Source organism: Anas platyrhynchos, chromosome Z (genome assembly GCF_047663525.1).
Source record: "Anas platyrhynchos isolate ZD024472 breed Pekin duck chromosome Z, IASCAAS_PekinDuck_T2T, whole genome shotgun sequence".
In the NCBI taxonomy this organism is placed as follows: domain Eukaryota; kingdom Metazoa; phylum Chordata; class Aves; order Anseriformes; family Anatidae; genus Anas; species Anas platyrhynchos.
In genome coordinates, this window is record NC_092621.1 from 51,482,876 (window position 1) to 51,497,699 (window position 14,824).

The 14,824-nt window shown below is 43.0% G+C and overlaps 1 protein-coding gene across 1 annotated transcript; it reads left to right on the forward strand.

Moving 5' to 3' along the window:
- The first annotated feature begins 4,406 nt into the window (after window positions 1-4,406).
- Window positions 4,407-5,989, forward strand: LOC113840307 (E3 ubiquitin-protein ligase Topors-like). The gene is made up of 2 exons (XM_072031512.1): window positions 4,407-4,613; window positions 4,736-5,989. Exon 2 carries the CDS (start codon window positions 4,820-4,822, stop codon window positions 5,801-5,803), a length of 984 nt encoding a protein of 327 aa, XP_071887613.1. The 5' UTR covers window positions 4,407-4,613; window positions 4,736-4,819; the 3' UTR covers window positions 5,804-5,989.
- Window positions 5,990-14,824: the final 8,835 nt, after the last annotated feature.

A 14,824-nucleotide genomic window follows, 5' to 3' on the forward strand; every position in this document is an offset into this window, starting at 1 on the left:
TTCAGATTTGGTCCTGTTGCACCACACAAATCACCACATGCCCTCCTGCACCCCAGCACCCATTCCACATGAGTTAATTGTGGCCCACCCAGGAGGGCAGGGTGGGGCATTTAACAGAGGGAGGGGCATTTATCAAAGGGAGGGGCATTTAACAGAGGGAGGGGCATTTAAGGGGGAGAGACTGATCAGCATGGAGCTTGCAGAAGCAGAAGCACCTGCAGGAGGAAGAGACTTCACCTGAACCCTGAGGTACTCTTGTAGGCTCTCTTTGCTCCTCTGCTGACTGGAGAGAACAGGCTGCTTCAGGCTAACAAAGCTGTCTTAACTGGCAAGACCAGCCTTTGTGAATCCCAGAGGCCAGAGTGAAAGGCTTGAGCAAAGACAAGATATATGTGGTAGAAGAGAGTCAGCTCAGGCAATATGGGCAATGTTATGTCCGTGGGCCCTGATGGGATGCACTCATGAGAGCTGAGGGAGCTGGCAGGTGTCATTGTGAGGATATTCTTGATAATCTTTGGTTGATCATGGTACCTTGGAGAAGTGCCCTGTGACTAGAGGAAGGCAGATGACGCTCCTATCTTCAAGAAGGGCGGGGGGACTGTCCAGGGAATCCGGCTGGTCAGCCTTATGTCAATGCCTGGGAAGGTGGTGGAATAGCTACTCCTGGAAAGCATTTCTAGGCAAATGATAGAGAAGAAAACTATCAGGAGTAGTCAATGTGACTTCACCAAGGGGAAGTCGATAAAATTCTGCAATGAAATGACTGGGTAGGTAGGTCTCGGGAGAGCAGTGCATATTGTCTTTCCTTACTTCAGTAAGGCCTTTGATGCTGAGGCACAAGATCCTTATAGAGATGCTTAATCAGCAGATAGCGAGACAGAACAAAAACTGGCTGAACAGCCAGAATGAGAGAGCAGTGGTAAGTGGTGCAAAGTCAGTTTTGGGGGCCAGTAACTAGTGGTCTCTTCCAGGGGTCAATAGGGGTCGGCTCTTATTAAATACCCTCACTGATGATGTGGGTGATATGCCAGTGTGTACCCTCAGCAGATCTGCCGACAACCCAGAAGTGGGAGGGGTGGCATATACATGAAAAGAACATGCTACTATCGAGAGGGACATGGGCAGGCTGCAGTAATGATCTCACAGATCTCCATGAAGTTCTACAAGAAGTGCAGAGTTGTGCACCTTCAGAGGAACAACATCAGGTGCTAGTACATGCTGAGGTTGACCCGGCTGCATAGAAGAGAAGGCTGTAGGGGGCCTGGTGCACACCAAGTGGAATATGAGCCAGCAGCGTGCCATTGCCACAAAGAAGGATAATGGTAACCTGAACTGTGTTAGGCAAGGTATTGAGAGCAGGTGGAGGGAGTTCATCCTTCCCCTCTTCTCAGTGCTGGAGAGGTCAGAGAAGTGGTGGAGCATCCCTCAGAGATAATCAAAAGCTGTTTGGATGTGGTCCTGGGCAACCTGCTATAGGTGGCCTGTTTGAGCAGGGGTTTGGGCCAGGTGATTTCCAGGGATGGCTTCCACCCTCAGCCATTCCTTGTTCTCTGACTCTGTGAAAATGCAAACTCATTGCAGTCCCTGTGTTTCAATAAAGAATGCTACTTGTGGGAAATGAAAAAAGTGTACAGGGGGAATACCCTTTCCAGCTCCAAAGATAGTATTTCTCACCAAAACAGTTTTGGACGCAATGAACTCAAGATAAACAGGCATTCAGTGGCATTTGTGTAGTCTTGGGAATCTCAGTGTCTGGTGAAACTGGTTTTCTTCAAGCACTGTCCATGCAATTTGTTAGAAACTCTTGAACCATAATTTTTTAACAGGTTCCTTCCTATCCTGGGGACTAAATTGAGGCTGTCTTCCAGGATACATAAGTAAATTTGAGAATGTCCAATGGTGTTGGCATTTAGCAATGGAGCTTCAGGAAAGTCAGAAATAGCATTTTTGTTAGCTTTGGGTAAAAGTCACACTTGGCTATGAATTGTTTCACCCTTGGTGTTTAAGAGGATTGTGATCTTTTTGCAGAATGAATGCTGTTGGGTTCATCCTGCCTGCAGTCATTGAGGTACTGATCCTGTGTCACTGCTGGAGGTGTCTTGACATTGCTAAGAAGGATTCTAAAATTTTCCCAGGGATATCCTAAGAAATAAATTAGTTATAACTGCTCTTCTCACTCCTATATACTATTATCAGTCAACAAATTATGCTTGGATCATAAGGCACAGCACCAGGATCAGCAAGATTAATATATTTTTGTTACATTTTTGTCTGCACAGTAGCTCATCATTACCTTGAAAAGCTGTGTTTGTGCAAGCAAAGGAGGAGAACAACACTTCTTACTGTGGAAAGTGGCTAGGGTGAGACTGTATTGCTATCAGTGGAATTTACAGGATAGTTTGATAGGACCTTTGAAGATCTTGTCCAACTGCATGAGCACTTCAGGGCTATCCAAAAGCTGAAGCTTATTAGTGAGGGCATTACCCAAATGCATCTTGAATGTTGACAGGCACGGGGCATCAACAACCTCTCTAGAAATCCTGTTCCGGTGTTTTCCTGCCTTCATAGTAAAGAAAATTCTCCTAAAGTCCAGTCTGAACTTCCCCTGGTGCAGCTTTCTCCTGTTCCAAGCCCTGTTGTTGGTTTCCAGGGAGCAGAGGCCAGCACCTCCCTCTGTCCTACCTCTCCTCAGGGATTTGCAGATAGCCCTGAGGTTGCTTCTTGGCCTCCTTCTCCAGACTGGACAACCTAAGTGTCCTCAACTTCTCATAGGAGGTGCCTTCCAGCCCTTTTACCAGCTTTGTTTTCCTCCTCTGGATGCTTTCAAGTACCTTGACACCTTTCTTATATTGTGGAGCCCAGAACTGCACACTGTATTCAAGGTGAGGCTATGCCGATGCTAAATACAGTGAGAGAATCATCTCTTTATGACTGTCTAGTTGTGCTGTGGTTAATGCACCCCACAGTGCAGTTTGCCTTCTTGGCTGTCATGGCACACCGCGGGCTCATATTGAGCCTGCTGTCACCAGCACTCCCACATCCCTTCCTGCTGAGCTGCTCTCCAGCCACTTTTCTCCCAGTTTTTACATTTGTTGGGATTATGTTTTTCTTTTCTTTCTTTTTTTTTTCCTTTATAATTCTGTTTCTTATAGCAGCGAGTGTCCCAGAACCTTTAAGAGTGAGAAAAGCAGAGAAATACTGCTTTCCCTACTGGCTGTATTGATCCAGCACTTCTTCAGTGTTGTACGCTTTTTCTTCCCCTTGGGGGGATTATCACCACCTCTCCATTAACTGTAGAGGAAAAATAGACAATTCAGGTGTAGTCATCTATAGTAAACAAATTAACTGAGATGAATTTCACTTCTCTAGAACTTTTCATTTTGTCTTTTCTGCAACCATTAATTTATTGCATTTCCTATGTATTTTTTTCTTTAAAGCTAGTATTTACTACTCAGAGCTTTCTTGCCTGTTCTTGGTGCCCTTTGTCCAGTTTCTGAAGTAATTAGAAAATGCTGTACTTCTGTACTGACATTCTGTCTGTCAGTGAGTTTGGGCCAAATGCCACTGACACTCAAGAGAAATGTTTGTACCACCTGTTCAGTACAGGCATGTAGTTTCTACATTCAAAGTGCAGAAGACTGAGGCAGTAAAAAATTCCTCAAACATTTGTTCAAAAGCTTAATTCCAAGACAGTGAGTATTTCCTTCATTGTGAGTGGGTTTGATGGCTGGAGCATCAGAATCAGGATGAGTTCTGGTGAGTACATTGAGGGAACTGTGGTGACTTCTCTAGCATTATGTTATAGGTAAGCATCCAGCAGGGACTGTGAAGAGAGCACACTGATGCTATGAGTGCCCTTTTGTTGACTGTGCCAAAGCTTTCCTTCCACTGGCTCTCCATTTAAGTCATCAATTGTGAACATTAAGTGTCAACTAGGAGCAAGACTTTCATTCATTTCTTGGATTCTTTAGTTTCATTGCACACTTTGTTGTGTTGGATAAAAAGTGAATTTTCTCATATGTTGAGGGATATATCACTTTTGGAAATCTGTTGTGGGGCGGTTTGGGTTTGTGAGACCTGTTGTAGTTAATGTTCTGACTAATCCTTGCAAGAGATGTGTACCATTGCCTGAGTGACTTGACTGGGCCCTGGGAAGCCATGGCCAGCCAAGGCCTTGTCAACTGTCATGAAACTTGGAAGTTCATCAGAAGCCAAATGATGCGGGGGATGGAGTGGACAAGGGCATTTTGTAGGATGGCATAGACACGTGTGTAATGGTGCAAGTGTTGATGCAGGCTAGAACACTGTTAGGGCAAGCGCTGTGGGTGAGAGCCAACTGTGATGTCACTGACTGGTGGACAGTGACATCTGCAAGTGATGGATTGTGACTGTGTGGTCATCGCTGTTCATCTGGGCAAGGTGTCACGCAGTCAGCTTGTGCCTGTGTCCCAGCTGAGCTTTTATGTTAAGTCTGGAGTGAGGAGCAAGGGTTGCCTTGGTCCTGGCGCTGTGCTTTGGGAGTTGCTGGAGCAGCCCTCGAGCCAGCAGAGCTTCTCCCACGGCCCTGCCTGGTTCAAGCAGGGCACCCGGGAGGTGATCTTGGAAGAGCAGAGGTGAGCGCTGTGGGGACACGTCCTCCTGGTCATCTGTAAGGGTTTCTTCCTCAAGGGTGCTGGACAATTCTTCCACCACTCCCCAGCTCAGCGGATGACCTTGTCCTCTCCTCCTTTTGTAGTGTGACAGCAGCTGCTACAGCACCAGTGGGAGGGAGCAGCTTGTCATCCCACCTCTGCCCAGCCCTTCAGAGCACATAGACAGCATGGCCTCAGCACCGGATAAGCGCTGCCCAATCTGCCTAGACATGTGGAGTAATGCTGGCTATGTACTGCCGTGCCTGCACCGGTTTTGTTTTAAGTGCATCCAGCGCTGGGCAGAGAGGAAGCCTGAGTGCCCCCTTTGCAAGGGGAGAGTGACCTCCATTGTGCATTCGGTGCAGGCAGACGACAACTTTGAAGAAGTGACCATCAGACCACCTGTGGGGGCCTCTTTCTTTATCAGCCGTGAAAGAAGACCTACTCAACTCTCATCGTTACGCAGCCCCCGCCGCCCTGTAACATCCCAGCTATTGTCTGTGGGGCTGGTTTCCAGTGCTCCTCTGGGTGGCATCCATCCCTTTCTGTGGGCATCGCTCTTCCGAGAATACCCAGCTTTGCTCCAGCCCCTATTGCCCTGGCTGGACCGTGAACTTCATCATCTTCTTCGTGCTGAGAACTGCCAAGCAGAAGTGGTGGAAGACCTCATTCTGTCCAGCCTGCGCACCTTTGGGCTGCAAGAAGATGCTTTAGTCCCGTGGCTGCAGTTCTACCTGAAAAATCACACAGTAATGTTTGTTCACCAGCTCATTAAGTTCATTGTACGTCATTGTTTTCGGGAGGCACGTCGTCTGCTGAGCCTAGATAACTTTCATGCTGCCATGGGGCTGGAAGACAGCCCTGAAACTTCCCCTGGGCTCTCTGTGTCCTTGGGAGAGTCTTCCACTCCTGCTCTGTTCTCCTCCGGCAGCCCTGCCAGAGCCAACGTAGAAGGACTTCCTAGCTCCTCCACTGCTGCTCCTCATGGGGGCCTCAGCCACCCCTCTTCTGTCTGTTTTCCCATTTGTGGGGATGAAGTGCCTCAGGAGGAGCCAGGGGAGGCTGTGGCTGGTCCTTCTGCTGGTCAACAGGGCAGAGGCCACGCACGAAGGGGGGGACGACAAGCCCCCAGAAGGAGGGCATCGGCTTCCCCCAACTCTCTGGCCCCCTAGAGGGCATTGCACCAGTGACACTAGGGTGGTGCCCCAGGAGCAGGCAACCAGGGCCAGGCCAGCTGCTGGGGCAAACACCAGCCCCTCTAGGGGTACCTAGAGGCTCTCAATAGTAGTATGAATCTAATTGTCAGACACTGAAAAAATAAAAGCAAAAAAATAAAAACCACAGAAAAAGTCTCTGAACTGCTGTCAATGTCCTGATGTCACTATTCCTACTACTGCTGCTTCCTTCTACTTTCCTGCTGCTTCCTTGTGTGCCTGATGATTCCAATGGGGTAGATGTGCTGGGAGAGGAGTATGGCATTGCTTTTGAATCTGCAGTAGTGGAGATAAACATAGCGTCTCTGGGAAAAGTATGTCAATTACATGCTCAGTCAAGAAGTGATTCCTTTTCAGACAGAACCTCTTGTGTTTCACCTTGTGCTCCTTGTCTCCTGTCCTGGTGCTGGGTATCACTGAAAAGAGCCACAGGTGAGTGAGTAGTGGGGGTGGGGCTGCAGGGATATAGCTCTCATTTCAGCTGGAGCTGGCTCTGCTCTGACATGGGGCTCTGCTCACAGAGACTACTCCTGCAGCCCCCCACTACCAAAACCTTGCCAGGTAAACCTAACACAATCCCTCTGAGTCATTCTGAACAGTGTATCTGGCACCCCATTCCCTGTTCAGACTGTACTTTTCAGTTTAAAAAATTATGTTTTCCTCAGTAAAATGCCTGAGAACTTGCTAAAAAGCCAGCAAAACCAAAAGGAAAACATTCTCTGAGGGTGATGCTAAGGGCATTTTTACCCAGCATTGATCAGAAACGTAGGGCTTGTGCCTAAAGCTATCCCATTCCAATCTGAACCTCGTGCGTAATCACCTGCTGAATCCTACTGAAAAGTCTAAAATCTGCACTCAGAACTCACCTCAAGCCTGACCATAATAGTTTAAATTGGGTCAAGCTTACATAATTTAAACCAACCTCAATTCAAACTGGTACTGTGAAGAGTTATCCTACTTGTTTCCTTAATTCTCTATTTGCTGCACTGACATTTGCATAACTGGTCATACTGATCTGTTAGACCCAGACTGATCATCTCTGTTTTAGGTTTTTCATTTGCTTTTTAAGGTGAAGTTCATTTTCTGTCTGATTTCTCTTTTCTAGCTCAGCACATGGTATAGTGATTATCTGATATGAGGAAAATGGAAACAGCAGAAGTACATGTAAGTTCCTAAGTCAAACAGGAAACAAGACTCTTGCTAGGAGTTCAGATTTATATACTGCCCACGTAGTCAAAGCACTGGGCTGGTGTCTTCAATGCACCCTCTCTTCACCATTACATATTTCTGCGCTGGGAACATCGGCAAGACATTAACTCCTCCACCTCACTCTGATTCACTTTCCCTCTATAGGGTGAGAAAAATCTATTCAGGAAAGAAAAACCAAACCACCATCAATCCTTCCCCCTAACAAACAGATACCAACATAAAAACAGCACTAAAAAACTCTCGGCTCTGCATTTCTAGTTTCTGTGTTATCAAGTAACTGAAAATTATCAGGAATGGATTTTGTAAGCGAAAGTGAGTGAGCAGTGATCTGTGCTAATGAAACCAGGACTAAAATAATCCCTTCTCTACCCTCTTACTCATTCAGGACTGGCGAGGTTACTTAACAGCCTTGAGGAGTCCATGCCATCTGCCGAGGTAGTAATTAACCACAATTTAACTTCCTGGGCTGGAATAGCTAGGAGTCCTCTCCCCACGAAGTTGTGTGTCCAGAAACTGCTGAGAAAAACATTAGAAAGTTTTTGAGTACTTAGGTAAACTTCACCTAAAGTGTGGCTGAAGGACTGAAAGGTACACATCAAAGATTCAGTCAGATCCTTCCAACAACAGGTTCAGAACTGATGTTTAACTAGAATCTATCTTTTCCGCAGCAGAGGGAAATCCTCAAGGCTAATTGCAAAATTCTGTTGGAATTTCAACAGTTCATTCACAACAATGAAAATACCATCTGGTCAAGAGCAAGAATTTTGCCTTGTTCATATATGCATGGTAACAGCCCACTGAAGTCAAAGGGAATTTGACCTTGAAGTCCTTTATGAAAGAGTCTGTCTCTGCCTAGAAGTCTGAGCACTTCTTTGCAGTGAAACAGAAGGTGCAGCCACATGATTAAATGATATCACTTACCTTTTTTGATACCGTTAAAGTGAATTGAGGTATTTGTTCATTTTCTTCCATCAGACCAAAAAAAAAAAAAAGTCACTGCACTGAATTTGAGGTCTGTAGGCCTAAAAATGTTATGCTTGTATTTGGTCACTCATTTTTGACTGGAGTTCACTGCTGCTTTTGTAGTGTATTAAGGGGATTATTTAATATTTCCACAAGCCTAAGGCATAGCATATAAATAGATTTGTAATGTCCAAGCCCTTTCTTAAAATGGAAGCATAATTGTTGATCAAGAACATTAGGTCATTTAACAACAATGTTCACCCTATGTACTTTATCAGGACAACTTTATGCAGTTTTCTTCTTTTATTAATAAGATGGCTAAAGTAAAAGTAAAGATGAAAGTACAACAGGTAAATCTTTATAATAAAGTCCACAGTTTCAATAGTGCTGAGGAAATATAAAGTTGTATTTCCTAGATTTGCAGAAAAAGGCTGGAAATTACAACTATAATTTTAAAATAATGAATTGCATTCAGTTGAACCTCATTAGACCTCTATGAGACAAATAAATCAGATCTAGGAGAAACACTAATCATAACAGAAGACAAATTACTTCTCCCCCAACAGTTTATATCTCTTTGATATCTTGAGTTACTACTCAAAGTAGTAACAATAATCATAGCAGGAAGAACAGATACTTCAGAAAATGAATATATTTTAATGCATAACTAGAAATGAAATAATATTAATGCTCCGAAGACCACTTGTTGTTTAGATTTGGAAGAGAGTTAGGCACAAAGTTCGGAAAGATCAAGGATAGTGAAAGTTTTTCACTGTATCGTTGTCATCACTCAGTCTGGAACCTCATACCACTGCTATTGCAGTGCTTCTGAATTATTCAATAAAAACCTGTAAAAATGAGATAAACCATACCATGTGCCTTTCTCTGTTCTCACCTCATATCCCGTCAAGTTTAATGATTGTAGTACTTGCTAATAACATCCCGTGTTGCAAAAAGCCCTATTCCATAATGTTTGCAAGGACATTAAATCATGTCTCTGGGATTTCAGGTGAGAGTTATAGACAGTTCCTAGGCTAAAGTGGAGTGTCAAACTGTGGCAGAAGGGGATTTAACCCTCCAGTAGTTCACATGAATAAGTTCTCTCTTCATAACTCTTATGTACTGTGTGCAGTTCTGGGCACCACAGTATAAAAAGGACATGAAACTGTTGGAGAGTGTCCAGAGGAGGGCTACGAAGATGGTGAAAGGCCTGGAGGGGAAGACGTACGAGGAACGGCTGAGGGCACTGGGCCTGTTCAGCCTGGAGAAGAGGAGGCTGAGGGGAGACCTCATCGCAGTCTACAACTTCCTCGTAAGGGGGTGTTGAGAGGCAGGAGACCTTTTCTCCATTAACACCAGCGACAGGACCCGCGGGAACGGGGTTAAGCTGAGGCAGGGGAAGTTTAGGCTTGACATCAGGAGGGGGTTCTTCACAGAGAGAGTGGTTGCACACTGGAACAGGCTCCCCAGGGAAGTGGTCACTGCACCGAGCCTGACTGAATTTAAGAAGAGATTGGACTGTGCACTTAGCCACATGGTCTGAACTTTTGGGTAGACCTGTGCGGTGTCAAGAGTTGGACTTGATGATCCTTAAGGGTCCCTTCCAACTCAGGATATTCTATGATTCTATGATTCTATGTGATGCTACAGAAAGATAAAACTTTCAAATCAGCTCAACCTGAGTAGCTCATTCAGGTATTTCATAAAACATTCAAGAGCAGGTCCAAGATGGTAGCCCAGGGACATTACAGTTTACCAGACTCAAAAGAATGGAAAGTCAGTTTACTCTCAACGCTGTTTGTGGCTGTGGGTTTCCAATATGAATTTTCTCTATGGAGACTTCTTTCCCTGTCTTGATCTTTAATGCAGGCTGAGCTGTAAAAGAAATTTTTCCAGCCTGAGGTATATTAGGGGCTGTAGGCAAATCTTTGGTAGAGGTTAAAAATAGAGGTGCTTGGTTAAATACCAATCTCACTCTTGCTCTCTATGATGTCTTTTTTTTTTTTTTTTTTTTTTTCTCTGCACACCTTCAATTTACATTTTATTAAAAACAACTGACCTAACAACAACAAAAAACGAAACTTTGAGAAAATTAATTGAAATGACATAATCTCACCTTGAAAATATCACCTACTAGTATTCTCAAAATTCAGGCAAGTGGAAAAAAGCAGAATCCCACTGTCTGCAAACTATAGCTCCTCTCTGTTATTTCTGTTACTTCAGTCTTGTGAGACAAGAACCTCAAAACTGTAGCTCCAGATAAGGCTTACAAGTAAAGTATATCTCTTATTACAGAAGGTTTACTGTAGGAAGTCAGCATCCTACCAAATTTGCAGTCAACACTTTTTGATACAAAAATGTGCAACAGTGTACAAAACAAATTGAATAAACCAATTTGAATTATTGAATTATTCAATTCAATAAATTGAATAAAAGCACTCCTCCCATGCTCCAAAGGCTCCTTCTGTACTTCTTGCAGTGAAAAGTGAATTTGTTTAGGATTCCTCATCCAAAGGAATGGTAATACCTTCTCACAGACCATTGTTTGTCCTTTACTGGCTGTGAAGTGCGTGCTAATTTCAGAAAATGTTGCCTAATTAGCTAATATGTTCGTGAAGCCCATGCTGCGTTTTCTTGCCCTAATAAACAAGTCAAACAGAGAAAATGTGATTTGAGACATACATTTCATTAAAGTGACTGCGATTGTCATGGTTTTTCTACTTCACCAGGAGTTGAATTCATGACAGTAAAGAGACTTTACTCCTCCAGGATCTTTTAAAATAATTTGATTTGTGGGGATAAGACTAAACAATTTGTTCACTAGCGGAATATATTCCACTCTATCAAGAAAGTCATTTGGAAAAGGCATTATTCAGAGATTCTGTTGCTCCTTAGAAAGGAGGGGTTATAGTAACGATGCATTTTGCCTGTGCTTCTACTAGCTAGAAGATGATCTGATGTTTCTAATCTTGGTTTAATTTAGATGAGGAAGCAATCTTTTCATGTAATTCATAATAAATACCAATCACCCAACTCTTAATTCAACACCACAAATTCCTGTGTAAAAAATCAACTCCAAAAATACTGCTTAAAGGAAATTGGAAAATTGGCTTGAGTGATGAGTTGTGAGTTGTTTGGTGCATATCTGGTATGCCCTTACCTATTTTTTTCCTTTTTCACTCATGAAATTACCCCTGAGAGCTTAAAAGTTTCACTATTTATTTATTTATTTAATCAAGCACTAACAATCCCAGAAGCTGTGATGTTAGGAAGATACTGTGGGGTTCACCGTAGAATCAGGAGAAGTGTCAGCACTGAACCTGTAAATGCAGGTGAGGGAAGCACAGAGCTTCAAAGGTGGACAGTGTACCAGAGTGTTACACTGTGGTTGAGAAACAGAGCAGTAAAACCAAATTCTGATGAGCTTTGTACAACAATGCTTTCTTTTTTCAACAGAATTTGCTCACTTAAGTACTTCTTGTTTGATAAAATGAATCAAAACACTTCAAAAGCAAACAAATTTTAGTAACATATATAGATTCAGTAAGAGAAGAATTTTTGATGCCTGTTAGTGAAGATGAGCATTGGTCTTAAAATGTTCCAATGCATTTGCAATATACAATTCTGAAATCCTGGTGAAAATGAAATCCTAAACTGAATCCTAAATGCATAAACTGAAAGAGATGAGCATACAAGCATGCACATAAAGAGCATGGCTCTTGAACTTAGTAAGGCTATGCTGAAGCAAGCATTTAAAGAAAGAGATGTGGAGACATCTTTTTCACAAGAAGAGTTTAAGAGCACAGAAAGAAAACCCTCATTCTGTATCTCACAGAGAACTCAGTAAATTAGCATTCAACGGATTTTCTATTTCAGTGCAATATCTTCATTTTAGTACTTCTGCTATCATTATTCATTGCATTGAAGACCTTTGTGACTGTGGCCTGGAAAGCTGCATGGGAAATAGTTTAATTAGAAATATTGTGAAACCAAAAGATATTCTGGCACTCACAGTATTTGTATTTCAAATGAACTATCACAAATAAGTATTTGGTTTTAATAAAGCTGTTACTAAAGGTTATTTGCCAGCTGATAAAAATGAGTGCTTTAGCAAACAGAAAGTAAAAGTGAGACTGCTCATACTACTTTTTATCTAGAAGTTACAGAGGTATAAATATTGTGATTATTTTAACACGTTAAAACTTTATGGGCTTAATGTTTGCATTTGCAAATAAATAACAATTATTAATCAGTTAAACAGGCTTTGTAACAATGCTCACCAAGATTAGGTCATATGGTGACAGTACAGATGTAGCACAGATAGATGAAATAGGTCTGACAGAAACAGATTGAAATTTGCCTTTTTTTTTTTAAATATTTTTTTATTATTATTTTTTTCCCCAACACATTTCAGTAGTGATAAAATAAATGAACTTGAAAAGTTTGGAGGCTTTTGCTACGGTTTGTAGAGGTTGACCCTAATAAAATAAGTACTGTCTTGAGCTTCTGGTGCTGCACCATTATGACCATTTCAGACTGTCCAAGTCATGAAGTGCAATCTTGTAAGTCACAAGAGGACACTGATAATACTCCCTAAGCTGCTGTCTCCACTGACAGGGAGATGTGAAGTACACTGCTCTCACCATCTGCAAATCTAAACAATTAACAAAGTGTAATAGTTAGCATAAAAATTATTTTACAGTAATGGGACAATCTATGAGAATGATGATTGGAATTGCAACACAGAACAACAACAATAACAAAGAAACAAAAAGAATCCACCTCCTTCCTCCCAGAAAAAACTCTCAGTCCTCCAGAAAAATCCTAAACCTCTCTCCCTTTTCTCATTGTCTCAATAATGAAGACAGGGGAGCTGGCTGCTTAGTTCCAGAACCATCCTGACATGTTTGGAGGTTCTCCAAGAACTATACGCACCTTCTTCACAGCACCCAAAATGTATTCTATGTATAATATTCTGGGCAAATTTTTGATAGGAGTAAAGGGTGCACCAGTGAACTCAACATTTTGACCCTTCTTTTCTCCTCACATCTAGCCACAGGGTTGGCTTTAGTGTACATGTGCCAAAGCTGGACTCACAATCCTCGTCAAAACAGATGATCCTGAAAGCAGCAAGCTGCAAATTCATGTGTACAAACAGAGAAGCACCTTTTGCCAAATCAATCAACATAATAGGGTGAAAAAATGGAATACAATGAGAGGTCAGAGCATTTACATTTCATTCGCACCACTAGCAACCATGCTGTAAAATGTTATCACCTAAGTGGTTCTGGAATAAATAGCATTATAAAGGTTTACTAGGAGAGAGTGCAGCAAGGCTCTAGCTTTCTGAGCTTCAAGGCTTTCTGAGCATATTCTGCAGATGAAGATGTTCTCTTTTGGATATGGAGCTGTATTTCTCACCTCAGAAGCACTTGGAGATCTTTGGGATGACCTGCCAGCAGTCCTGTCTGCTGTGGGAGATGGACCGTTACATGCATGTGAACAAACACACACTTGTCACACAGCACAACAGGTGAACAAATGGGCACCACCTGCCTTAAGGAAAAGCCCCAGATCTGTACATTATTTTCAGTGAGACATTTTTTTTTTGGCAACCCTTAAAAATCTGTCTTTGAGAAGGGGTTAGAAAAGAGGGAGGTCCCCAGACTCAGTCCATCATTTCCAGTGCTACAGCTGAGCTGCTTACAGCTGAGGGTTAGAAACCTCGAAAGAGCTTAACCAGTTTGCCATTCCCTAAAGAGAAACCTCCCTACCACCGTAACTGCAGGGCTCAGACATTGCTTTCAGAAGTCACAGCTGCACACACAGCACACATTACTCCCAGAGACTGTGTCCCCAGCCCGTGGAATCAGGAATCCCCTACATGATTTATGAACCTAATCTATTTCTTTGTCTGATGTTAAAATAACGATGCATCTCCCTGTTGACATTTTAATTCCCAGAGATTACTTATGTTCAAGATCATTATGGTCTTAAGTAATATACAAGTTTAAGAATAAAAGAAGGACATCCCAAACATTAAAACAGAGTGGTTTACAGAGTAAATGGAAGAGAGGATAACCCTCAATAAAGGCAATGTTTTGTGGGCTGGAATATATCTTCCTGACACAGAGATTGATTTTATCAGCTGAATGAATGAACAAATAAATAAATAAATAAATAGATGAGGAAAGTGAGAAAGAGACTTGCACATGCTTTGCTAGATGCAGTATCTCCAGTAGCTAACAACTACCATTGGAGAGCTGCTAAATCCTTGGTCCTCTTCAGAGGACGCCTGGAGCAGGAATGACATGGATGGTGTCTGGGGTTGTTCCTGGGACCTAGGGGTCTAGAGCCTTGTCTTTCAGCCTATCCTGGAAAGCACCAGGCTCTTCATTGCAGGCAGACTTTTGTGGTGGTGCACCCTCCTTGGTGCAGAGAGATGGGTGCCTCTGTCCCACTCCCACCTTTCAATGCACCTGGGTTTGTGGCATGCCGCGACCTTGCAGTGGGAGGAATTGAGGTGGTGGTGCTCAAACCTGTAACAGGCTTTCCAAATATTGGAGATGTAGTCTCTGGAGGTGTCAGCCGTATTTTTGCTCTCCTCTTAGCTTGGTACTGCCTGAACCAGTGGAGTAGGATTTGTTCCTTTGGATGAAGCAGCAGATGCTAGCTATTTGGGCTTGGGAAAGGATCAGCAAACGGCACCCACTCCTTAGCACTATCATACAGGCTCAGCTTCCTCTCATATAGCTACTAGAGTGACTATACTTGCAGGGTTTTGTTGGTGCAGCAGAGGAAATCAGC

What these genes read in the sequence shown, in the direction of transcription:
- LOC113840307 (XM_072031512.1), top strand. Translation starts at nt 4,820, where the DNA reads ATGGCCTCAGCACCGGATAAGCGCTGCCCAATCTGCCTAGACATGTGG.